Here is a 26,090-nt window from a genome sequence, read left to right on the forward strand (position 1 = left end):
CGAGCCAAGCATCTCTGGTCACGCGAGATGTGAAGCGAACCAGGATAGGTGGGACTTTTTCTGATTTTTCTGTACCGATTGGTTTCCTTTTCACCGTCAATTCAGTCAGCCCTGACTTTCAACGGAATGCGGTGGACGGCTTCAATGTCCCGTTTCGAAAGTTTTGGAAGCTCGAGATCAACCGCTAAGCAGTTCAACTTTTCTAGCAAGTTTTCATTGACATGATGCGGCAGACCATGCACTTCCAAATTCATGCCGTACTGCCGTCTGCCGTACTGATCGATGTCATTCAAGTCTTTCCTAAGTTTGTCGATTTCTTGCTCTTTTACCTTGATCTCAAGTTTTTCCACACGCTTTCGAAGGCCTGCAATGTCTGAACTTTGCTGCTTCATCTCAAGGATGACCTGATCACATTTTGTAGCCATTTCCTGTATTGCCTGTTCAACGCTTGTCACCGTTTCTTTTATTTCTTCCAGAGCGTCTATCTTGACTTTCATTTCAAGCAGCACAGCAAGCTTGCGGTTTATTTCTGATATTTCGTTTTTTAGGTTCAATTCTGGTCCTTCGTCAGAGACTCACCTGGAGGTGGGGTGTGTATAATAGTTAAAATTCTCTGAATGCTTCGTTGATTGATTGTGAAGTACCAGAAACTCTCTGGTGTAAAATAACTCGTAAAAGTACTGTTTTCCTTATCGGAGTTGTATATCGGCCACCTTCAAGCTCCTCTGAGTTTCTCGAAAACCTGAACAGCTTTTTATATTCTCATGTAAATGGGAACACTAGGTGGGTAATGACTGGAAATTTTAACCCACCACATATAAACTGGAAATTTTTTTCGTATAGTGGTGTGGAATCAGTAAGCGCTGAAAAAATACTAGACATTACGTTTACGTACAGTTTGAAACAGATCGTGCTTCAAGACACCAGAATTACACCGACGTCAAGGTTAATACTCGACTTGGTGTTCCTATCAAATAAATTAAATGATTACAATGTGACGGTAGAAGATGGTATATCGGATCACATGATCATCTGTCTCGATATGCCTATCCGAGCAACTAGGCATATAAAGAGCTATGTGCCAGTAAAAATTAAGGGCTATGCTAGGGCTGATGACACTTCGATTCTTGATTTTTTGGAGATTCAATTTGATACTTTCAAGAGTACCGCTGCTCTAAAAACAGTATCAGAATTATGGAAGGAATTCAAATGTATTATAAGTCATTGCATAGACAAATATGTTCCATCACGGGTTAAAAAACAAAGCAGACAAGTCCTTGGATCACCCGAGATATAATTTATATGAAAAGAAAAATTAAGAGATGGCGCAAAAGGAGCAAGTCACCAGTGGTCTTGCCAATCTAAAAAGTGAACTTACGCGTACTTTGGCTAAATTTAAACAAACATTCTTTGAAAAAAACCTCAGTGATTTCCTTAGGTCCTCACCTCAAAAATTTTGGCGATATTTTAGCAACAGGAAAGAAATGATTCAAGAAATTCATGATGGAAGCGACATTATAAGAGAAAAGAATGAAATAGCAAACTATCTTAACATTTTTTTCCAATCTGTAATTAACGTCCCAGAAACTACTGTAACTTTAGAAGAAGCCTTACATATTCCCCCTACTGTTCCAATGGAAGCCCTTGAAATGACCCAGCCAGGAATATTTCAGCAACTACTCAAATTAGATACAAAAAAATCGAGCGGATCCGATAATATACCAGCAGTATTCCTCAAACGATACGCAGAATGGATGTCACATTATCTAACTGTCATCTTTCGAAAATCTTATACAACTCACTCAGTGCCGCAAGACTGGCGCACCGCATTCGTGATACCTGTATTTAAAGGAGGTAATCGAAGACGGGCAACAAATTACCGTCCAGTGTCACTTACTTCAGTTACTTGAAATGTCTTCGAACATATAATAGCAAAACACATACTCAGGTTTCTAGACCAGAACAATGTACTATATCCTTATCAACATGGCTTTAGTACCGGGTTATCAACTATTACACAGTTAATAGAAACAATTCATGACTTTGCAGGTGCAGTAGATATAATACAACAGGTTGATGTGGTTTGCGTGGATTTTGCGAAAGCTTTTAATAAAGTACATCACGTCCAATTAATCTTCAAATTACGTAATGCAGGAATAAATGAATTGATAATAAAATGAACCATATTTAACAAACCATACGCAGGCAGTTAAACTGGATGGTTATGTATCAGATTCATTACCTGTACTCTCAGGAGTGCCCCAAGGCTAAGTATTGGGATCACTATTGTTTCTCCTTTATATCAATGACATCAGTAGCAAGGCAGAAGAGGGTGTTCAGGTTAAGCTTTTCGCAGACGACTGCTTAATTTACACCACAATTACTAAACTAGATGACCAGATTAAAATTCAGAAATGGTTGCAAAGTTTAGACGATTGGTGTAAATATATAAATTATGGGGTTTAACGTGCCAAAACCACTTTCTGATTATGAGGCACGCCGTAGTGGAGGACTCCGGAAATTTCGACCTCCTGGGGTTCTTTAACGTGCACCTAAATCTAAGTACACGGGTGTTTTCGCATTTCGCCCCCATCGAAATGCGGCCGCCGTGGCCGGCATTCGATCCCGCGACCTCGTGCTCAGCAGCCCAACACCATAGCCACTGAGCAACCACGGCGGGTCCGATTGGTGTAGGAAATGGAACATGGAAATGAATTATCCCAAATCTACATATACGCATATCAGCAAAAAGAAAACTGTCTATTCCTTTTTTTATAGCATTGGAGGACATTTATTGGAGAATGCGCACCAGTTTAAGTATCTAGGGGTAACAATAACACGAAATTTGACATGGAACCAACATATAGATAACGTCTGCATGACTGTCTATCAAAAGTTATACTTTCTGAGAAAAAAACTAGAACATGCATCGCGTAATGTAAAACTTATTGCATACACCACCTTCATTAGGACGATACTAGAATATTCAGCCGTTGTTTGGAGTCCCCATAAAGTGACGCTCAAGATAAGGTTTGAAAGGGTACAGAGACTGGCGGCGCGTTTTATTTGTTCGACGTACCGAAGAAAGGAATCGGTCACGCTGATGTTACAGCGTTTCAACTTGGATATTCTTGAGGTACGTAGAAAGAAATATATGCTGAAGATGCTTTATCAAATAATGCAGGATCAACTAACGATTGATAAGCTCAAATATCTACACGCTCCAGGCAAAAGAAACCCGCGAACTAACCACGACTACGTCATAAAGCCGTACCGTACTAACACTGATACATATCGATACTCTTTTTTTCCCGGATGCAACAGAAATGTGGAACCAATTGCCAAACGCTATTGTTAGCCTAAAAAATGTCACCGACTTTAAAACTGCTGCTGAGGCGTATTTACGGGAGTTTTCAATTTAGTTTCGAAGTGCCGAGTGATATGTGCGACTTGATGTTCATTGCACGTATTTTGATAAATGTCAGAAGTGTGCTGAACGTCATTCAAGTGAGCATCTTATTCACTGTAAATTGACAAGTGTTAAGCTACTTTACGTACTGTCGGCCAAAAAAGTAAACGGACCATGGCTTAGGTGGCCGGAGCGGCTGCGGGGCCACACCGGGGCGCTCCTAGCTATCTCGCTACGCGCGCTGACGACGAGAGTGCTCCGAGTGACGCTAGACTTCGCCCTCACTGCACGCGGGGCCTTGTCACGCTTGATGAATTTCTAGTGCGCCGTTCGGTTGCTCTGCTGCTGACGTTCGCGACGAAGGGGACCGTGCATTGCCGGTAGCCTAGCACGTGGCGCTGTCGCACAGTAGCGGATGGCCGCGGGGCATCAAACCGCGGCACTGAGAAGGAACGAACACCCGTTATGATCGTTGTTTTGCTTATATTCACCTTATCTTTCATGTTAGTGCATGTCACCGGCGTCGACCGCCGCTCAATTTAGCCGCAATGGCGGCTACGGTGACGGGCGCACTTTCACGCCAGCGCGATAAGTTAAGTAATGAGGGAAGTTGGGCTAGTTGGTGATTAATCATCATACCTTGCCGGTGAAGCAGCGCACTGACACGGACACAGTGAAGACACACAAGAAACGCAGACGACACACGCAGTGAGTGTCGTATTTTCATGTGTGTCTTCACTCTGTCCGTGTTCGTGCGCTGCTTCACCGGCAAGGTAAGCGATAAGTTACAGGCGTCAAGATTTACTGCTGGTACGATTTTTCTGTCGAGATTACTTCTCCGGCATTGTCTCCCGCAGTTGGTTTAATATTCATACCAGCGACGCCTCTGAAAACTGCTTTGATTAGCTACTACAATGCGTGGTCCGTTATGTAACTTTACAAAAGCATTTTCAGGAAGAGATGAGTAGGAAGATGAATCGCATGAACTAGTCAGTCGTGCAAATTTATTCACGGAAGCATTCCATGGCTTGAAGGGGTCCTCAGTGCGATGAAAAGTTCCCGTCGACCGCGATGACTTGGCTTACTCGCCTTGACATCGAGCGCCGCTTCGGACGTCCGCGCAGCGCTTCCCGCTCTGTAACATATCGCACCGACGTGAAGGACCGCGCGTCACCGTAGCCGCCATTGCGCCTACTTGCGTGATGCTGCCTAAAATCGAGCAGCGGTGGACGCCGGCGGCATGCACTAATATGAAAGATAAGGTGAATATAAGCAAAACAATCAGAACGTGTCTTCGTTCCTTCTCAGTTCTGCGGTTTGATGTCGCGCGGCCGCCCGCTACTGTGCGACAGCGCCATTTGCTAGGCTACCGGCGATGCACGATCCACTTCGTCGCGACCGTCAGCAGCAGAGCAACCGAACGGAGCATCAGAAATTTATCAAGCGTGATGAGGTACCGCGTGAGAGTGAGGGCGAAGTCTGGCGTCACTCGGGGCACTCTCGCCGTCAGCGCGCCGAGCGAGATAGCAGCGCCCCGGTGAGGTCTCGCAGCCGCTCCGGCTACCTAAGCCGTGGTCCGTTTACTTTTTTGGCCGATAGTACATTGACATTGTACATATTTGATGTATGTAATTGTATTGTCCTCTCTGTTATGACCCTCTATGAGGGTTAACAGCATTAGTAAATAAAAATATAAATAAAAATAAAAAGAGCATATATATATATATATATATATATATATATGTATATATATCTATAAATATATATATATATATATATATATATATATATATATATATATATATTGTTACGAAGAGTTGCGAAGAAATGGTTTTATTTACAGGAGAATTGGACGATAATCGTAGCGTGATCGTAGCGCAGCCCGGCCTCACAAGTTCCTCGTTCTCTTCGTCTTCTCTTCTGTGTTCTTGTCCGCGCCTTTCGTATCCGTTACATTTCCCCGCAAGCAGACAAAGCCCGTGGGGCGAGTCAGGATGGACAAGCAGGGTAGAAAGGCTTCAGGCGAGCAATATGAGTCAGCTGAGTTCTGCTTGATCGCCGACCATTGCACAGGAGGCGAGCTATGACGTGAGTGAGTTCGCTCAGGCGGTCCACAACTACAAATGGGCCTGAATATTGTGACAACAACTTTTGGCATAACCCACGCTTGCGTTGCGGTGTCCAAAGAAGGAGCAAATCGCCTTTTTCCAACGATACTTGTACGTGACGATCGTCGTATCGCTCTTTCGAGCGACATTGCGAGGCCAAAGTATGAAGACGAGCTATTAGACGGGCTTCTTCGGCGAGACACAATGTCTTCGATAAAGAATCGTCACTGTGCAGAACGAAGGGTAAGAAAGTGTCCAGAGGGCTTCGCGGTAACCTTGCATACAGGAGATGAAATGGGCTATAGTTCGCGGTTTCGTGTTTCGCCGTGTTGTATGCGTAAGTGATGAACGGAAGCACGCCGTCCCAGTTCTTATGATTGGAGGAGACGTACATAGCAAGCATGTTGGTCAACGTTCTGCTCATCCTTTCAACGAGGCCATTGGTCTGTGGATGATACGGCGTGGAATGACGGAACTGTGAAGTGCACAAACGAAGTAACTCTTCAATGGCATCAGCAGTGAACTGGCGACCACGGTCGCTGATGATGACACGTGGTGGGCCATGATGAAGGACCATGGAACGCAGCAAAAAGACCGCCACGCAAGCAGTGGTGGAAGACGGTATGGCTGCAGTTTCTGCATACCGTGTAAGATGGTCTACGCAGACAATTATCCAACGGTTGTTGTTAGATAACGGGAATGGACCCAAAAGGTCAATGCTTACTTGCTCGAAAGGTGTACTGGGCGGTGTCAATGGCCGAAGGGGACCCGGGGCTGCGGTGGTCGGTCGCTTGTGACGTTGACATATTTCACAACTAGCGACATAGTGCTTGGTTGTTTCGTACATCTTGGGCCAGTAAAAGCGCTCCTGCGTGCGGTGCAGCGTTCGTACGAAGCCGAAATGGCCGGATGTCACATCGTCATGCATAGCGCGTCAAACGTCGAAGCGGTGACTCTCGGGGACAAGCAGAAAACGCGCTCCATGCCCGGAATAATTAGTTTTGTAGAGTAATTTATCACGGACAGTAAAGCGACCGCTGCCTTTAGAAGTACGGGCGGCGACGAAAAGCGGATCGAGGGTAAGATCATTCCGTGGTTCTCGCTGAAAGTGTGCCGCGTCAGGGAACGTAGAAGTTACAGAAGCGACACAGTAGTCAAAATTCTCAGCATCGCAGTCGGTAGCCGCAAGAGGAATCCGAGAGAGGCAGTCTGCGTCAGCGTGACGACGGCCACTCTTGTACGATGCCACAAAGTCGTATTCCTGGAGGCGCAGCGCCCAACGTGCGAGGCGACAAGAGGGATCACGCAAACCGACCAGCCAGCATAAAGAATGATGGTCGGTGATAACCTTGAATCGTCTACCGTAAAGATAACACCGAAACTTTTGTGTGGCGAAAACGGCTGCCAGGCATTCCTGTTGCGTACCCGTATAATTGCGTTCAGATTTGCTCAGGCAACGGCTGGCATATGTGACAACATGTTCTGCGCCGCTGTGACGTTGTACAAGCACCGCTCCTATCCCGATTCCACTCGCATCAGTGTGAACTTCAGTCGGGCAAGATGGATCGAAGTGACGCAAGAGAGGTGCTGACGTTAGTATAAACTTCAGTTGAGGGAATGATGCATCACACTCTGGTGTCCAATTGAAGGATGCATTTTGTCGCAACATACTTGTCAATGGGTAAACGATGTCGGCAAACCGGGGAACAAAACAACGAAAATGCGAACATAGGTCAATGAATGAGCGGAGTTCTCGTGCTGACTGCGGTGGTTTGAAGGAACTCACCGCTTCAATCTTACGAGGATCGGGTCTGACGCCATCCTTGTCGACTAAGTGTCCCAGGACCAGTGTTTGACGTTCGCCGAACCGACACTTCTTTGAGTTTAGGACCTGTGCAGCTTTCTCAATGTAGTCGAGAACGAGGCTGAGCCGTTTGTTATGTTCTTCAAACGTGCGGCCAAAGATTACAACATCACCGAGGTAACACATACATATCTATTACTTTAGACCACGTAGTACTGTGTCCATGAATCTTTCGAAGGTGGCAGGAGCATTGCAAGGCCAAACGGCATAACACTAAATTCGAATAGGCCATCTGGAGTCCCGAAAGCAGTCTTTTCCTTGTGCAGGGTCAATAGGTATTTGCCAATACCCCGATCGCAAATCAAGTGTTGAGAAGTGAGAAGCAGCGAGTAAGCAATCAATGACGTCATCGATTCGCGGTAGTGGATAGACATCCTTCTTCGTCATTGCGTTTAGATGTCTGTAATCTACGCAGAATCTCCAGGACCCATCTTTTTTTCGGACCAGGATTACTGGGGCTGCCCATGGACTAGACGACTCTTGAACGACACCTTTGTTCATCATCTCCTTGGCTTGCTCTGCAATAACTTTGCGCTCGGACGATGACACTCGGTAGGGCTTCTGGCGGATGGGGCGTGCGGAGCCGGTATCTATTCTGTGACGAGCGCGGGACGACGGCAAATGAAGCGGTGCATCCCCATGCGTGAAGTCGAATGCAGCCTCATGCCTGGCAAGGACCTGTACTAGTGCTTGCCGTTCCGATGCGCCGAGAGCCTTGCTGATCACGCCAAGCATTAGCTCTTCAGAATGGCGATTATGGCAAGGAGAGCAAGCTGTAGAGACGTCCGCAGTTAGTGCCGCTATTGAGCTACATGCGGCTTTATCGAAGAGGGCGATTTTCATACCGCGAGGAAGGACAACCGGTGTGGCGGAACAGTTCAGCGCCCACAATGTGGTGACTCCTTTCGTCATGCACACGACAGAGCATGGCACAAGTATATCTTTTTAGCACAGTTTATGCGAAGAGGCCTAACTACAAGTTCAACACAATCAGCATCAACAGTAGTTGCCGAAACACGAACGGGCGTCAGGCACCACGATGGTGTAATCAGTTCATCAAGAACACTGAGTGTGTCTGTGTCCCCTAGTGTCCCCGTCTTCACCACGCGAGCTTTGTTCGGAATGTGCTGATATAAATAACTTGTTCAATGATATTTCACCACACCCACAGTCCAAGGAAGCGCCGCACTGTTCAAGAAAATCGATACCAAGAATAACATCGTGCGAACAACGAGAAAGAACAAGGAATTCCGACACAAACACTTTCCCAGTCAACAAAACACTCGCAGCACAAACACCAAGGGGATGAGGCCACTCGCCGCCTACTCCACGAAAGGTAATACCGTCGTTCCAAGAAAACATAACTTTGTGGCCTAGACGGTTTTTGAAAGCGAGACTCATCACAGACACAGTCGCCCCAGTATCAACTAACGCCATGCTCGCTGTTCCGTCAATCGAGACATTCACTTTGTTTTTGTACATCACAACAGGCAGAGGTATTTCTTGCAAAGACCGTCTGGCGACCACACATCCACTGGCCGCGGATGCTAGTTTCCCGGGGGCGGTGAGGAAGAACGGCGCTGAGGGGACGGAGAGCGACGGTGGCGGTTATTTGGTGGCGTCAAACTTCGCTCAGATTCTGGCGAATTGCTGCGTCTGGTCTCGTGTGAGAAGTGGTCCCTTGGAAGCAAATCGGTCGTCCGCAAGTCATATGAAGGACGGGTTCTGGGTGGCGAGAACATCGATGGTGTCCAACGTGGTTGACGGGCTTGGCGACAATACCCAGCTATATGGCCAGTGGAACCGCAGTTGTAGCACACGGGAGGGTCGCGGTTCACAGCGTCTTCCTCGAAAGGAATGGTAGACGGCTGCAGGCGGCGAGAAAGTTCGTGGTTATGTGGACAACGTGTCTCTGCTGCTTGCTGAAATCTGTTATATCTTTCATAAGTCGCGTCGTGGTAGTAGGGTCGGTGCTGTTCTTGTCGTGGCCTGACAGTAGTCGCAGGGCCTCGGGGGTAAAACGCGGCTGCTCTCGCTGTGGCCGAGCGTCATAACTAGGGCCTCTGTCGTAGGGACGTGGCTGCTGTCGGGGCGCGAGTTCGTAATCCTCAGTGCCTCTCGCCGCAGGATACGGGGAGAAGGATACCACGTTTGGCTCAAAATCTGGTGGTAGGCGGAAGCTATGAGTGCCTGGATGTGTCACTTGCGCATGCAGGCTGAGTTCTTCCCGAACTATTTGTCGGATCGTTGAGCAAGATCAAGGGGCTGGTTCCTGTCCACGCTTGCAACTGTCGTCACATTGGCTAGTCTGCCAACCTTCGGCGTTATGCGCCTCGTCTTTAGTTGCTCGAAAGTGCCACAGTGCCGAATGATGTCAGCGACGGAAGCCAGGCTGTCTTTTGCGATGAGAATATTGTAAACATCCTCGGCAATTCCTTTTAGGATGTGCCCGACTTTGTCTTCCTCGGACATTCCAGAGTCCACCATCCTACACAGTTTTATTACTGCCTCAATGTAGGTAGTTCAGGTTTCGTCTGGCACTTGCGCACGTTGCAGTAGCGTCTGTTCTGCCCTTTTCTTTTTCGTCGCGGAGTCACCGAATCGCTCTTTGATTTCCGAAACAAATCTTCCCCATGTTGTGAACGTTTCCTCATGGTTGTCGAACTACAACAACGCAGTATCCGTTAGAAAGAACACGTCGTTCGAAAGCTGAGATGCGCTGTTCCACCTGTTGGCGGCGCTCACCCGGTGATAATGGATGAGCCATTCCTCAACGTCTTCGTCCGATCTTCTGGCGAAGGGACGCGCATCTCTCAGTTGCAGAACACAAATTGTCGGCGCAGCAGTTGGAATGGGCCGTTGTTCGTCTGCGTCGTGGGACATATTCAGCTCCGGTGGATTCGGTGGGAGTCCAGCAAGGCGACGGCTCCGTCGAAGAACTTGTGGTTCAGCCTCCGTCTTCGGGTATCGGTTACCCAGCACCTTTCACCACAACTGTTACGAAGAGTTGCGAAGAAATGGTTTTATTTACAGGAGAATTGGACGATGATCGTAGCGTGATCGTAGCGCAGCCCGGTTGTTGTTGTTGTCCTGAGTGGCCGTGGCACACACCCACAGTGGGAGATTGGCCAAGAATCGGGCGGTTTAATTAGGTGCCTAAAAATAATAATGATAACAAGGGAGTTAACAATTTGGGCGTGTGAGTTTAAAAATAAACGTTTTGTGCTTGGAGAAAAAAGGAAATAATCAGATGAAAACCGGGTATAAGATAATAATAATAATAATATTAATAACAATAATAATTAATAATAGATAAGAAATAAAAGAAAGCTATGGTTGGGAGGGAGAGCGATCAATCTAACATGGAAATCGATTGGTTTCAATTAGGTAATCTCTCAAACTCCTCGCTCTCTTCGTCTTCTCTTCTCTCTTCTTGTCCGCGCCTTGCGTATCCGTTACTATATATATATATATATATATATATATATAAGAACTAAGACCACCCTCAAGTTTTCTGTGTCGTCGGCAAAAGTTATCACAAGGTATAGGCGGAGACTTTGCATATTTCCGGAAGGGGGGGGGGCGAACGGCTTTCCGAACTCCATATATATGTATTTCCTGCACTTGAAGAAACTTCGCGTGACCTCGAAGAATTGAGAGCTGAAGTGACGGCGTTATATGAGTATATACAAGACCTCATAGTAAGAGAAAGTTCAATTTCACAGCCTGAGGCATCTCGGTGGTGCAATCCTCCTTCGTGTAATTGTCGCATACTTAGCTATCACTAATACTGCTTCGCCTTTCCAGCGAAGCTGCAGCCTCTCTCTCTCTCTCTTGTGAGTCCGAGTATAAGCGCGGCTGCGCATGATTGCTGTTGATTCTGATTTCGAGGGAATCCGGCTTGAGCTCATTTCGGTTACTCAGTAAATTATATAGTGTTACCCCAATTATCATGCACCAAGAACTACAAAAAAGTGCAGTTGCGTCACTCGAAGAAAACCTAGTGCTTGTTTCCAGTACAGTGGAGCAGCTGCCAGTAATTATTTCGTTATTGATATTTAATTCGGTTAATGCAATAACTATCAGACACGAGAAGTACTGTCCCAATTTTCAAAATGTCAATGAGGCATTTGCAGGCAATTAAATGAATGTGGTGTTTTCAGCGACGTACTAATTGCGTACAATTATTTCCGACTGGCAAAGAAACCTCACGAAGTATGAAAAATTCCACGTGAGTGCGCTCCCACCCGTATGATAAAGCAGCACCCTCAAATAAGCTGATTGAAAGCAATTGCATTGCCAGTCACAAACCCGAATAGACAGCGCATCACCTTAATAATGGTATGGAAGGAGCACCAACAGCAGGACTCGCGGCTTCCCAGCTATTCCTTCCTCTCATTTCTACATCACACTTATTATCACTCTCTCAAGGCCGACTGATCACATCGATAACAAAAGCCTCTTGATAACGCGGCCGAAGTGTCACTCTGACCACGCACGAAATGCGAAAGGCAATTTAATAGCCTATGTTTCAAAATCCCGGCATTACTCGCACCGCGTCGAAATAGTGCGCGCGAAGCTATATTTCGCGCCAGAAGCTTGCTTCGGACCAAAGCCAAATTAAAGTGACCATTTTATTTTACATCAAAGTGTATGCGTGCTGCAAAAACAGGTTCGTGTCAAAAAATAAAAGCGGAATGAACAGACTGGGAAGCGGCCAAGGTACAGAGAAAAGGCAAATCCAATTCGTTCAAGAAAGTAAATATACCACTTCTAAATGAGCCGAATTGGCAATCAAGATGTTTGCACACAAAAAAAAAAACATCGGATTTCAGTGTCCCTTTATTATCTATGAATTCGTAAGCTCCGTTTAACACCAGCCTAGAGGACATGTTCGAATATGTCTTGTTTTGCAGCTACGCAGTACCGTGTCCATTTTATCTTGAGTGGCTTTCTTGATGACCGACACCGGAATTCTACGGCAGACGCTCGTTATCCTTGCCTTGAACTATAGTTCAAGGCAAGGATAGGCAAGGCAAGGCAAAGATCGTGCTTATATGATCGAGACAGACGTGAGCTTATAAGCTGACGTCTGTCTCGATCATATCTTTCACGATCTTTCACATAACCCCAGAGAAACAAATCGAGCGGAGAGAGGTCAAGTAACCTAGCCGGCCAATTTACAGGCTCGTGCCTTTCAATCTATTCCGCTTGAAAAGTCGCGTCCAGCCAGTTTCGGGCTCGGCTGCTGCTGTGTGCTGGCGCTCCGTCTTGCTCATACCACAGAAGTGGAAGACCTGACAGCGGGACTTCGCTGAGAAACTCATCCACCGCTCCTTCAAGGATTTAGTCCACGTAACGCTGTCCTCCCAGTGTGTGATCGATGAAGATGGGACCGATTACACCACCAGCGTAAATTCCGAACCACACATTGAGCGACCACTGGTGCTGGTGCCGATACTGTTTTACCCAGTGTAGGTTGGAGTCCCTCCAATAGTGTGCATTATGCAAGTTCACCTGGGCGTTTCTGCGAAAACTGGCTTCATCTGTGTAAAGCAGTTAGATGGCCCTGGGCTGTGCCTTCAAATGCCTCATTGACACTTTGATAATTAGGATAGTAGGTATCGAGTTACATAATTAATTACAATTACCTAATTAAATTTCAGTAACGAAAATATTACTGGCAGCTGCTCCACTTTACTGTAAATAGCATGCGCTAGGTTTTCTTCGAGTAACACATTGCTCTGTCTTTTAAATCTTGGTGCATGACAGTTAATTGTGACACCCTGTATATATTTATGGCCTCAGAATGCAACTCACGATGTTTGCATCCCTAACAAATACTGTAAATTATTAGAAGCGCTTCTTTTAATGAGTCGTTAGCTTTGCTTGCTGGAAAGAGAAGCGATATTGAGACACATATCATTCACATGCATTTCGCACACCATTAATAAACGACTGCTGAAGGGGTCACTGAAGTATATAGGTTTTCTTTTCACGGCCAAAAAAAAGCACACAAAGCAATTTAAGGCGTGGTGAACGTGCAACAGCATATTCATTCACTAGGCACAGGCTATCCATACCTTTAAAATAATATTTAATTCGCTACCTCCATCTCTTTCAAAAGTATAATCAACTTTGTCCTGTGTCTATATATACATATATTGTGTGTGTGTGCACGCTGTTTACAGTGGAAATTTAAAACAATGTTGAAGTGAGAGAATACGGATTAGGCAGCCACTAAGAGTGCTTCTAATGCGCGTGTCCTCCTATTGTCAGGATTTGCAGAAATAAAGCGAAAGTATGAATTAAAAGTCGTGCACGTCCGCGCCAACAATGATGCAGTAAGCTATTAGCCCCAGTCAAATTTCAAGGGAAAACCTCGAGGAAAGTCAAAAGAAACCTCAAGCGATGTGAGTTACAAACCTCTGCTAATTGTACTTTAGTTTTATAATGGAAGGGCGAGAGATTAGACTTCGGCATCGCCGGGGGGGGGGGGGGGGGCTCAGTCCCCCCTCCCGGAAAACTCCGGAGGGAGCTCGGGCCCTGGAGCCCCCCCGTAGTCACCGCCTATGTCAGAGGGTTTTGCGGTCGAGTCGCCACTGCAGCGTCACCTCCGGAAGCTGCATCGCTAAGTTTTCCGTACCTGGGCGTAGGGGCTGCATCGGGGACAATGGTCGACGAGCTAGTGGCAAACAAGACCGGTGATGTCAGAATGACGACGAGGGACTGTTTCAAGGAGCACGAGCGTCATTGTTTGGCTGTTGCGGGGCCAACAGAGGCTGTTAACGACGCTCGCTCTATTCGAGGTGATAACTGGTGAATGGCGGCCGCAGAGGGGAGGGTACAGTACGGTTGTTACAATGGTGACCATCGTGACCGATACACCGGCAGGCAAAATAGATTCGCCGATCGTCTGCGGTTCGCCACTCGGCTGGATGTCAGTAGCGTGCAGGACACCGCGGACCAGTCGGTGGACCTGGAGGATGAGGCAGCTGTGAAGCGGCAACGGTACATACGGAATGGACTCGAAGATTAGCTAGTTCTTCGGCGGACCTGTACTTTGCCTGCACAAATGTTGCTGTATGCAGATTGTTCGGCTCAGTGGGGCGGGAAAAAAGCGCTGCAGGAGCCATGGCTTCAAAGTCTCGCCGCACGTATGTCCACGTCAGGTCATCTGACGATGATGGTCGCTGTTCTCCTAACATGTGTTCACAAGAGGATTTCGCAGCTGTGTTCGGCAGACGTGCGAACGGCGTTGCAATGCGGTGACTCTTGGCCGGCTCAAAGCATTGACACATTTTATGATGTCTTGTACTGTTTCACAATTTTTGCACATGAGCAGGTTGAAAACATCGTCAGCGATCCCTTTCAGCAGATGCCCAACCTTGACTAACTCAGCCATATGCCTGTCGGCCTTACGGTACAGAGCCAGCACGTCGTGGATGCAAGAGACGTACGATTCTGTGGACGTCTGGGCGTGGGTCGCTAGTTCTTTCTTAGCGGTGCTCTTCCGCCCTGTAGGACGGCCGCACAAGTCCCTCAGCTTCTCTTTGGAAGTGTCCCAGTCTTTAAGCTCTTCCTCATGGTTGTCATACCACACCTTGACCGTGAATTGTAGGTAGAGGACCAAGTTAGCCAACATGATCGTCGAATCCCATTTGTTGTGGGCACTTACACGCTAATACGTGGCGATCCAGTCTTTTACGTCGAGGTGGTCGGTGCCGCAGAACGTTCCTGGATCCCGCGGCTGAGCCACCACAACCATCGGGGTTGTAGGCGGTGATGAGGGCTGCGCCATATCGGGTCCTTTTTCGTCCGTTACGTTGTGCAGTTCGAGATGACCACTGCAGAGCTCCGTTGTTTCTCCTGGGTACCCCGCACCTCCACCAATTTGTTACGTTGAAGAAGTCACATATAAAGATGTATTTACGATATTTGCAAGAGAGACAACGATGCATAAACAAGATGGCTGTTAAGACCGATTTCACCTCTACACGTCAAATCGTCTTCTTCTGACTGGCTCCATTCTTGGTTGTGACAGAACAATATATATATATATATATATATATATATATATATATATATATATATATATATATATTGCTACGGCATGAGCCGGGCGAGAAGAAGAGGAAGAAGAAGTGAGCTGGTGTAGCCTCAGGACGCCATCTTGACTTTACCATCCATTTCGTCCCTTGAATAAAGCCGGTTTAACATTAACCGTAACAGTTTTGTGGTGGAGGTGCGGGGCACTTCGACCAAGACGACGGAGCTGCTGCAGCAAGTGCCACGCCGGAGCCGACGCCTCGCTCGACTGCCTCCAACACCGCTTGAGATCCCGATGTCCCACAGCAGCGACGAACAGCCTTCTCTGGCAGCTCCAGTGCGAACAACCGGCGCCTGGATGCATCAGATGGAGCCCCGCCCTTTCTCTGGAAAATTCGGCGAAGACGTGGAGGAATGGCTCACCCACTACAAGCGTGTGAGCAAGTACAACGGCTGGAACTCCACGACTCAGCTCGACAATGTGGTTCTGTTCCTCACAGACACGGCGCTAGTGTGGTTCGAGAACCATGAAGATACGTTCACAACGTGGGACAGCTTCGTTACTCACCTCACAGAGTGCTTTGGCGATTCCACCACGAAACGGAAGCGGGCGGAGCAGACATTGCTTCAGCGCGCTCAAGTCCCAGGTGAGACCTGTACTACGTACATAGAGGCGATCCTGAAGCTTTGCAAGACTGTCAATCCTCGAATGTCCGAAGAGGACAAGGTTGGACACCTTCTCAAAGGCATAGCCGAGGATGTTTACAATTATTTAATCGGAAAGGAGAGCCTCGCCTCGGTCGCCGACCTCATCAAGCATTGCCGCACATTTGAGGCCTTGAAGCTGCGCCGTATCACGCCAAAGTTTGGCAGGCTAGCAAATGTCACAACGGTGGCAAGCGTTGACGAAAACGACAACTACAGCTTTCAATTTGACCTTGCGGCAACTATAAGGCAAATTGTCCGCGAAGAACTTGAACGACACACCAAAGGGGCGGATGTCGAACAGCTTGGTTGCGCTTCCAACCAACCTCAAGAACATGCATCTGCTGTGTCAGCATTGTCTGTCATGCCAGGCGTTGCAGACTGTCGAGGTGATCAGCTGCGACAGCACCGACGTACCTTTCCCGACGACATGACGCACGATCAACGAACTCGTCGAGCTACCACCACGAATCGGAATTCGGAAGATCGCGTTTATTATTCGCAGCGTCCCAGGGTTGACTCCGAGGCATACAACGTCGGCCGCGCATCTCCTGTATGTTACAGCTGTGGCGCCTCAGGACACATTGCTCGTTTTTGTCGCCGGCGCCGACAGACAACAACATATGGCCCACCACCAACTTGGCCTAATTTTGGACGTGATAGTTATGACGACCGTTGGCCGATAGACCCTGCAAACACCACAGGCGCGCCACCTCGGTATACCTTCCGTCAGTATAGTAGAAGGAGTGGCTCGCCAGCTTCTGACCGCAGCCTGACGCCCCCAACCAGTCGCCAACGCCGTTCACCGTCACCACGGCGACGTGCTACGTCTCCACCGCCGTCGGGAAACTAGCCGGCGCGGCCGATGGAGGTAAGGTCGCCGGACAGTCTGTGTATCTGCGAAATACTCCTCTGCCTATCATGATGGTGAAGAACAAAGTGCGTGTGTTAATTGATAGTATACCTGCAACAGCATTAGTGGATACTGGTGCTACCGTTTCCGTCATGAGTGTGACTTTCAAAGAGAGGCTGGGTAGGAAAGTTATGTTCCCGTGGAATGATGGTGTGACGTTTCGTGGTGTCAGCGGAGAGTGCCTAGTTCCCCTTGGTATTTGTGTTGCAAGTGTTTTATTCGGAGGAGAAGATCTTAAAACAGAATTTCTCGTACTACCGCGATGCACTCATGATGTGATTCTCGGGATTGACTTTCTTCAGGATTGTGGTGCATCCGTTAACTGTGGCACAGGCGAAATTACTTTGAATAGCGCGCTTCTCGCCACCCTTGCCGACACATCCTTACCAGTGAAAAACTATTGTGTTGTTTCGAACGATTTGCTGCTACCGCCTTGGTCGCTGTCACGTATCCCTGTCAATTTCGCTGCTGCCGACCTTTCATCGTTTGACGCGCAAGTCCAGCCACTTACGTCGAGCTGCGCAAAGAAAGATGTACTTGTACCACGCTCTGTCGTGAGAGTAGTGAATGGCGCCTCCAATTTGTGGGCTTTCAATTGTTCTTGCGTCCCTGCCGTTCTCCCGCGTGATATGAAGCTTGCTGAATTTGACGAGATTACTTACAGCTCCATTACAGTTCTAAGCGAGGAGGAGCAGTCTCATACTAGCGATCCCCAAAGAAGCATTTCTGAAGAGCAGATCCTACGAATGATCAACAAGGCACTGCCCTCACATGAGCGCCGCGCGCTCGCACAAGTTTTGTGGGCACATCTTTCTGTGTTCGATTTCACACAAGGCGACAAGCAGGCTTCACTCCCGCGTTCTCGTGCTCGCCACAGAATTGACACCGGATCTGCGCACCCCATTAGGCAAAAGCCTTACCGCGTTTCTTCAGCAGAGAGGACAGTTATTGCTGAACAGGTGAAAGACATGCTGCGGAAAAGTGTTGTCCAAGAGTCTTCTAGTCCGTGGGCAGCACCAGTAATCTTAGTAAAGAAGAAGGATGGATCGTGGCGGTTTTGCGTTGATTACAGGAAACTGAATGCGGTCACCAAAAAGGATGTGTATCCGCTTCCTAGAATTGATGATGTCATCGACTGTCTACATTCCGCTGCCTACTTTTCATCACTGGATTTGCGATCGGGGTATTGGCAGATACCCATGCACCCAGACGATAAGGAGAAAACGGCCTTCGTGACACCAGACGGTCTTTATGAATTTAACGTTATGCCGTTCGGCCTTTGTAACGCGCCAGCAACATTCGAACGATTCATGGATACTATCCTCCGAGGACTTAAATGGGAAATTTGTTTGTGCTACCTCGATGATGTGGTGATTTTTGGCAGCACATTGAGTGAACATAACAGCCGTCTCAATCTTGTTCTGGATTGTGTCAAACAAGCCGGCTTGATCCTAAATTCCAAGAAATGTCGTTTTGGAGAAACCGAGACGTTAGTACTTGGGCATCTGGTCGACAAAAACGGTGTGAGGCCAGATCCACGGAAGATTGAGGCAGTCAGCTCCTTCGAAGCACCGAAGTCAGTGCGGGAGTTGAGGAGTTTCTTGGGCCTGTGCTCGCATTTTCGGCGCTTCGTCCCAAGATTCGCCGACGTGGTGTACCCCCTAACATGTCTTCTCCAAAAAGCCGTCCCTTTCAACTGGACATCGGCTTGCGACGACGCGTTCCGTCAGCTAAAATTTCTACTAACATCAGGGCCCATATTGCGTCACTTCGATGCATGCGCACCTACGGAAGTGCACGCTGATGCCAGTGGCATCGGCATCGGCGCCGTACTTGTGCAACGTCATCAAGGAGCTGAACACGTTGTGGCTTATGCTAGTCGCTCTTTGACTAAGGCGGAACGCAATTACACTGTGACCGAACAAGAATGCTTGGCAGCTGTTTTCGCTGTCCACAAATTTCGACCTTATATCTACGGACGCCCGTTCACTATCATTACTGACCACCACGCGTTGTGCTGGTTGGTGAATCTCCGTGACCCGAGTGGACGACTGGCACGTTGGGCTCTTCGACTGCAGGAGTACGACTTCGTTATTTCCTACAAGTCCGGGCGTCGCCACGCAGATGCGGACTGTCTCTCCCGCCTTCCTCTGACGACGACGGAGTGTGACGAAGACAATTTTGATGACTGTTTTGCTCCCATTTCTTCTACATTCCCAGACTCGATGACTTTCAAAGCAGAGCAGGAAAATGATATTGGTTTGGAACCTCTATTTGTGGCCGCATCGCGTCCTGGAGCCACCGGTCGATTTTGTGTCCGTGACGGCCTGCTTTACAAGACCAATTATTCGGTTAAAGGCGCACGCTTCCTTCTGGTGGTGCCGCAGAGTCTGCGAACGGACATACTGAGAGCCATGCACAACGATGTGACCTCTGGTCATCTAGGATTCATAAGAACTTTGAACCGGACACAGGAGCGTTTTTACTGGCCCAGAATGCGGGACACGGTCAAGCACTACGTCGCCAGTTGCGAACAATGTCAACGCTACAAGCGCCCTACGACCGCTCCGCCAGGTCTTCTCCAACCTCTGCCGCCGCCTCTCCTGCCATTTGAACAAGTGGGTATCGATCTTCTGGGCCCATTTCCCCGATCATCTAACGACAACCGATGGGTGATCGTATGTGTCGACCATCTGACCCGTTACGCGGAAACGGCGGCCGTGCCATCTTCAACAGCTGCGTCCGTTGCAACGTTTTTGCTTCGATTCATTATTCTTCGACATGGTCCCCCCCGTGTGATCATTAGCGATCGCGGTCGTCAGTTCGTTGCGGACGCCGTAGAAGAACTGCTTCGTCTCTGCAGTTCGCAGTTCCGTCATTCAACGCCTTATCACCCTCAGACAAATGGGCTTGTAGAACGTACGAACAGAACTCTAATTAACATGCTGGCCATGTACGTATCTTCCGATCACAAGGACTGGGATGACGTACTCCCCTTCATCACCTATGCCTATAATACTGCAAAGCATGAGACGACCGATTACAGTCCTTTTTATCTCCTTTACGCACGTTCACCGCTAAGCTGCATTGACACTATACTACCGTTTGACTTTCACAGCGAGTACTCTGTTGCCAAGACGCTTTGTCTTGCCGAAGAAGCCCGGCGTATCGCTCGTCTTCGTACTGTGGCATCGCAAGACCGATCGAAAGAGCGCTATGACAGCCGACACCAGTCTGTCTCGTACGCCAAAGGAGACTTTGTGTGGTTGTGGACTCCTCAACGTAAACGTGGCTTATGCGAAAAGTTTTTACCTCAGTACACGGGCCCATTCGTCATTGTAGATCGCTTGAGTGACTTGACGAACGTAGTGGCACGCTTGACGTCGACTGGTCGTCGGTCTAGCCGGACCCAGTTAGTACATGTTGCCCGTCTTAAGCGGTTTCACCCTACGCTTTCCGAGTGATTTGGACTTGCCCAGCAGGCTTCGTCTGGCAACCGGGGATTGCTACGGCATGAGCCGGGCGAGAAGAAGAGGAAGAAGAAGTGAGCTGGTGCAGCCTCAGGACGCCATCTTGACTTTACCATCCATTTCGCCCCTTGAATAAAGCCGGTTTAACATTAACCGTAACAATATATATATAGTCATATCATGAGAAGCCAACAACCACTGACACCAAGGACAACATAGGGGAAATTACTTGTGCTGAATAAAGGAAATAAAGAAACGATCAATTAGTGGAAATTAAAGTGCACGAAAAAACAACTTGCCGCAGGTGGGAGCCGAACCCACAACCTTCGCATTTCGCGTGCGATGCTCTACCAATTGAGCTACCGCGGCGGCGTTTCCCCATCCACTTTCTTGGCTATTTATGTGTACAAGTAGAACCCTGGGAGTGTTAGCCAGCGCCACCACTCATAGACCTTGGCGGCGGACGTAGAATGTCGTTTTTGCCGCAGGCGTCACGAGAACGTGATCTTTTTGGGTGAAGGCAACTGGTCAATAAACCCACATATGCCACCTGAAGGCATCAATGTTGCCGGATTCGATGTAATAACGAGAAGAAAGGCGGTTAACCGAGGGGCCCGATTATTATTAGTCATATCATAAGAAGCCAACAAACACTGACACCAAGGACAACTTGGGGGAATTACTTTTGCTTAATAAATGAAATAAAGAAACGATAAATTAATGGAAATTGAAGTGGATGAAAAAAAAACTTGCCGCAGGTGGGAACCGAACCCACAACCTTCGCATTTCGCTTGCAGTGCTCTACCAATTGAGCTACCGCGGCGCCGTTTCCTAGGACACATAAATACCCAAGAAAGTGGATGGGAAAACAGCGCGCAGATGAACGGAACGCAGATTCAGAGAGCTATTACTATCAGTGTTCCTGTGAGCCATCACTATCTAGCATTCGGATTATCGGAAAGAGCGGGTATGTTCTTGCGAGAGAGATATTGGAAGCGTGCCATATTAGAAAGAATGTGAAGACGTGTATAAGTGACACGTCTGTCTTGCTGCTTTGAATTTGTTCTTTTTACTGTCCTCAATTAACTTTTGTGTGTAGCTTCACCAACTACGCAAGTACACGCAGGTAGACGTCGTATACGCGAGCCAACTGGTTTTAGTTCCTCAATAAAGTACAGCTGCAATCAGGGCGAGTGAAGCCTCTCAGAGCATGACCATGTGGACTCGTAGGGTGATAGTTGGATGCGGCGCATTGTGGCGGGTGTCTTGGCGCCAGGTGTCTTGTCAGTGGTCAGATCTGAGATGTTCTACGTGGCGTGATCATCTGTGCGGTGCAGGATCTGTGGCAATAACACGCCAGCATTTGAGTCGTTCGTGCTATATACATGAAAGCTGCAGTCGTGTGGTCAGTAAAGGTTACTCCCTTAATAATGTACACAATTATTTTTTGTTGAACTACAAAAAAGTACAATAAAGAGATGATTTGGGTTAAAGTATTCTATGTACAGAGTACTCTCACTTGACCGTCGGCGAAGAAATTTTTCTGGACATGCCCCCCGTTCTTCGCCTCCCGTAGAATGCGTCGCGGTTTTCTTGACCGCTGTGTTGACAACGTCGCCATTCTAGAGTCTGCTCTCTGCGTCACCTCAGTTATATGGCGGCCGTAGAAGAAAGACTTCATGGCATTTTTCCTTTAACGGGCTCGAGGCCTATCCCGAATTCTTTTTTTTTCTCCGGTTCGTGGTACCGCAAACAGCGCAGAACGTGTGCGGGAGGTGGGTATACAACCTCTGTACAAAACTGCCTGTACTCCCAGGTACAAACTGGTAAACCGCTCCGAGGGATACTGCGACGCGCTTCTCGACAGTCGAATTCCCCTGCCGGAAGGAGAACCTCCCGAAGAGCTCGACCTGGACGCCCTCATGGAATCGTCCGAGGCCTGGAAAGCTCTGCAGGAGGCGTCCGCCGACTCGGGGTCCCACTCTGCCCCGAGGGACGACTGGCGCCGTGAGGCAACCGTCACGTGCAGCGCCGACGGGGCAGACGACCTCGCGGCGGACGACTTTGACCCCTGTGCTACCGTTTTCGTGTTCGACATCTTCAGCGACCCGTGTGAGATTAACAATCTGGCATCATCCTTACCAGAGGTGAGAGAGTCAGGCGCAGTGAGCGAGTGAGTGAGTGAGTGAGTGAGTGAGTGAGTGAGTGAGTGAGTGAGTGAGTGAGTGAGTGAGTGAGTGAGTGAGTGAGTGAGTGAGTGAGTGAGTGAGTGAGTGAGTGAGTGAACGAGTGACTGGGTGAGTAAGTGAACGAGTGGGTGAGTGAGTGGGTGGGTAGGTGGTTCAGTGAGTGAGTGAGTGAGTGAGTGAGTGAGTGAGTGAGTGAGTGAGTGAGTGAGTGAGTGAGTGAGTGAGTGAGTGAGTGAGTGGGCGAGTGAGTGAGGAGGCGTGTGAGTTGGTCGGTCGGTTCGGTCTAGCCCGGTCCGGTTAAGTTGGCCGGTCGGTTGCCACTCCAGTTAATGAGCGTACGAGTAAGCGACGTAGCGAGCGACCAGACGACCGATCTGGTGAGTAGGGCGGTATGTTACGGCACAATCAGGAATACAACCTGCGCGATATGTTGCTTAGAGTTCTCAAGCCTTAAGAAGAAAAACAAATTGCCACTGCACAGACCCGTTCCTGCAACTTCGCACGTTAAACGCACCATCAGCACACCGAGCTTCGCTAACAACGCGCGCCGATCAACGTCGGGTTCATTGCAGCAGCTGCGATTTCCTGTCGTCATGCCGGGCATCAGGGCACCAAACGGCGCCACGTGACACAACTACCCGTCCAACACAGCGCACTGCCATCTGTTGAAATGTTTGAACAGTGGCGTGTGTCAGTTAACCTCGCATCAAGGCAGAATAAAAACAAATTCTGCAGTTCTAACTCACCACGAGGCTAGCAGTTGAGGCGAGGTACGGTGCCAAGTGCCCTCTACGCTGCGTTACTCGGCGTAGTGCTCCTATTTTAATAGCGCACATTCCGCAAAAGAAACGAAGCCAACACATGAAGTTAGGGAACGCGGTAGCCAAGGAAAGGATGGGGAAATTCAAATGTTTCTTTCTTTAAGTGGAATGTACAAATAGGAAAATGGAAAGAAGAGTACGAGCGACATCCGTGTCAGCTATATGGTGCTGTCATCAAGACGTACATTGAACTCTTAAACACGTGTTAACGTGAGGCTACAATATTCTGGTATCTGGCTCGGCCATGAAGCGTGCGACCTCGGACGAGTAATTTTTACCAAGCGGCACTTTTTGTGCATCGTCAACCTGCACACTTTTTTGAGGCGGTCAGTGTATTGACTGTAGCACGTGTAAAGTACTTTTCGCGTTTTCTTTTTTTGTTGGTGTTTTTCTTGGTCATTGTTCTCGTTCTCGTGCTCTCGTAATTGTTAATTTTACGCAACGACACTTGCCAATTACAAGGGCAAAGTCAAGGACCTGACGGTGGGGGCAAAATACAAGAAAGCAATGAGTATAGTTTACAAAGGGCCGTAAAAGAATCCCACTTCGCGAGAAAGCTGGCAATAATAAAGCACACAGCACGGGCATGTGGGGAGGTTTTCGTACGAGGAAATTTGCATACAATACACCGTTAACTTTCTTCCTTTACAGGTGCGCGACGATTTACTTGGTAGACTGACAACGTACCGTGCGACCTTATTATCTCCTCGCCCAGCGAATAACGAAGCGGACGAGCGTGGTTACCCGGAATACCACAACTGCACCTGGTCTCCCTGGTTAGACGTGGAACCATCGCCGCGCCAAGAATGCCCCTGCTGAAAACACTGTCATCGCACAAAAAAGTTCAGACACGATTAAGTCACCGTGTGGCACTACGCGCTAAGCTCTCATTACTGTCATAGTTAGCTCTACCTCATGATGTCCAGTGTTTATAATAGTAAGGAAAACCTCCCACGCACAACACGAGCGTTCCCCCCCTCTCCCCGGTATCCTTGAAGTCGCCGTCGCTAGGTAACGTTGTCGAGCATGATCTCCAAATTGTTGTTTACACCGAACAGGTCTGGCAACACTGACCAAATTGCTATGTTTGTGAGAAGGGTGAAACCACAGATCAGTTTTTCGTTGCTTGTCAACAATTTATGAACTGGCAAAAAAAAAAGAAACTTAGAAACACCGTTCCGCCTTCTTGAACGTATATACCTGTTCTTTGATACTATCAGATGCCTCGACTCTCACAAAAAGCGACGGGAAAATTCTCACCCGTATGCTCGAGTTGTAGAGGTTGCGTGCCGGGCTTGCAATTGCGCCGACTGTGACCGCCCTCTGGTCTCGTATGTACCGCAGTCCGCGTGGTTCTTCGGGCCCGTTCGGCAGCACCACTACCGAAATCGCGAACCTAACACGAGTGCTCTGAACTTGCCCCGAATTTTTTTTTTTTTCGGACCCGTCTACGCCACCTCCGCGCTCTGGCCTTGCGCCTTCCCGATCTCGAACACGGGGGAACACATAGACCGTTCTACGTTCTCCTGTTATAGACTTCACGCATGAAAAAAAATAATAAATTTAGGGTGCTTACGCGTATGAATATGCTGCTGTGCCGTACCTAAAGGCAAGCTTTCGAATGAAAAAAAGAACGTATTGTTTGCCACCGAGTCCCTGAACGCCTTCTTGCAACCGCTTCACATCACAAGTGTTACTTAACAATAAACTTTACAGTAACGCTGTCCCATTAACCTGTTGTTAAGAGCTTGTTGTTCTGGAACTCTATTTCATTGTTTGCACAATAAAATTCCACTAAGACCGTCAAGTAATATTTGCACAGTTGAATGTTAGGATTTTTCTTTATTTCCAAAAAAGTATCTTCTCGATCGTAAGTCAAACACTTGAATATATGTTTTTATTGAGGCGAATATTCAAAATTTCGAATAGGAATGGAATAGTATTCGCTATTCTATATATATATATATATATATATATATATATATATATATATATATATATATATACTATATACTATATATATTATATACTATATATATTATATACTATATATATTATATACTATATATATTATATACTATATATATTATATGATATATAGTAATAGTATTCACTACTACATTCGCATTCGATTCAAGTCTCAACTATTCGAAGTTGCCAAATACTTGTTTTGTTAGAATACTGTAAAAGAGAACAGTTGCGCTCTACATTTACAAAGGCCAATGCAACTGCTGCGGGAGAACCCCGGTGGCTGCGCTGACGACAACCCAGTTCACTATAAAACGCCTGGAGAAAATCACTTCTACACAGTAGTTACAGGTCGTTCAGTAAGCATTCCTTGCCTCGGGCTGCTTAGAAATTTGTCGTCTTGATCTAGGCAAATCAACTTATTAGTTGGCCAATGTCACCACGTTTCGATTCCTTTTTCGAACGATGCGCAGTGCTCTGGTGTTGCACTTAGCTCATCCAGCGAGCACTAGCACACTCTCTAACGCGGTGCGTCTGGTAACATACTCTATGTCGGTTACAGTACTGTGATTGTCTTGCTGCACTAGATACGAC

The 26,090-nt window shown here is 47.8% G+C and overlaps 1 protein-coding gene across 1 annotated transcript; it reads left to right on the forward strand.

The window, feature by feature from the left end:
- Positions 1–4,112: 4,112 nt before the first annotated feature.
- LOC142587489 (arylsulfatase I-like) lies at positions 4,113–25,213 on the forward strand. Its single transcript, XM_075698542.1, has 3 exons — positions 4,113–4,182; positions 22,335–22,665; positions 24,180–25,213. The coding sequence occupies exons 2-3, from the start codon at positions 22,441–22,443 to the stop codon at positions 24,345–24,347; spliced, it is 393 nt and encodes a 130-aa protein (XP_075554657.1). The 5' UTR covers positions 4,113–4,182; positions 22,335–22,440; the 3' UTR covers positions 24,348–25,213.
- Positions 25,214–26,090: the final 877 nt, after the last annotated feature.

The sequence above is a fragment of the Dermacentor variabilis genome, chromosome 7 (genome assembly GCF_050947875.1).
Source record: "Dermacentor variabilis isolate Ectoservices chromosome 7, ASM5094787v1, whole genome shotgun sequence".
Classification (NCBI taxonomy): domain Eukaryota; kingdom Metazoa; phylum Arthropoda; class Arachnida; order Ixodida; family Ixodidae; genus Dermacentor; species Dermacentor variabilis.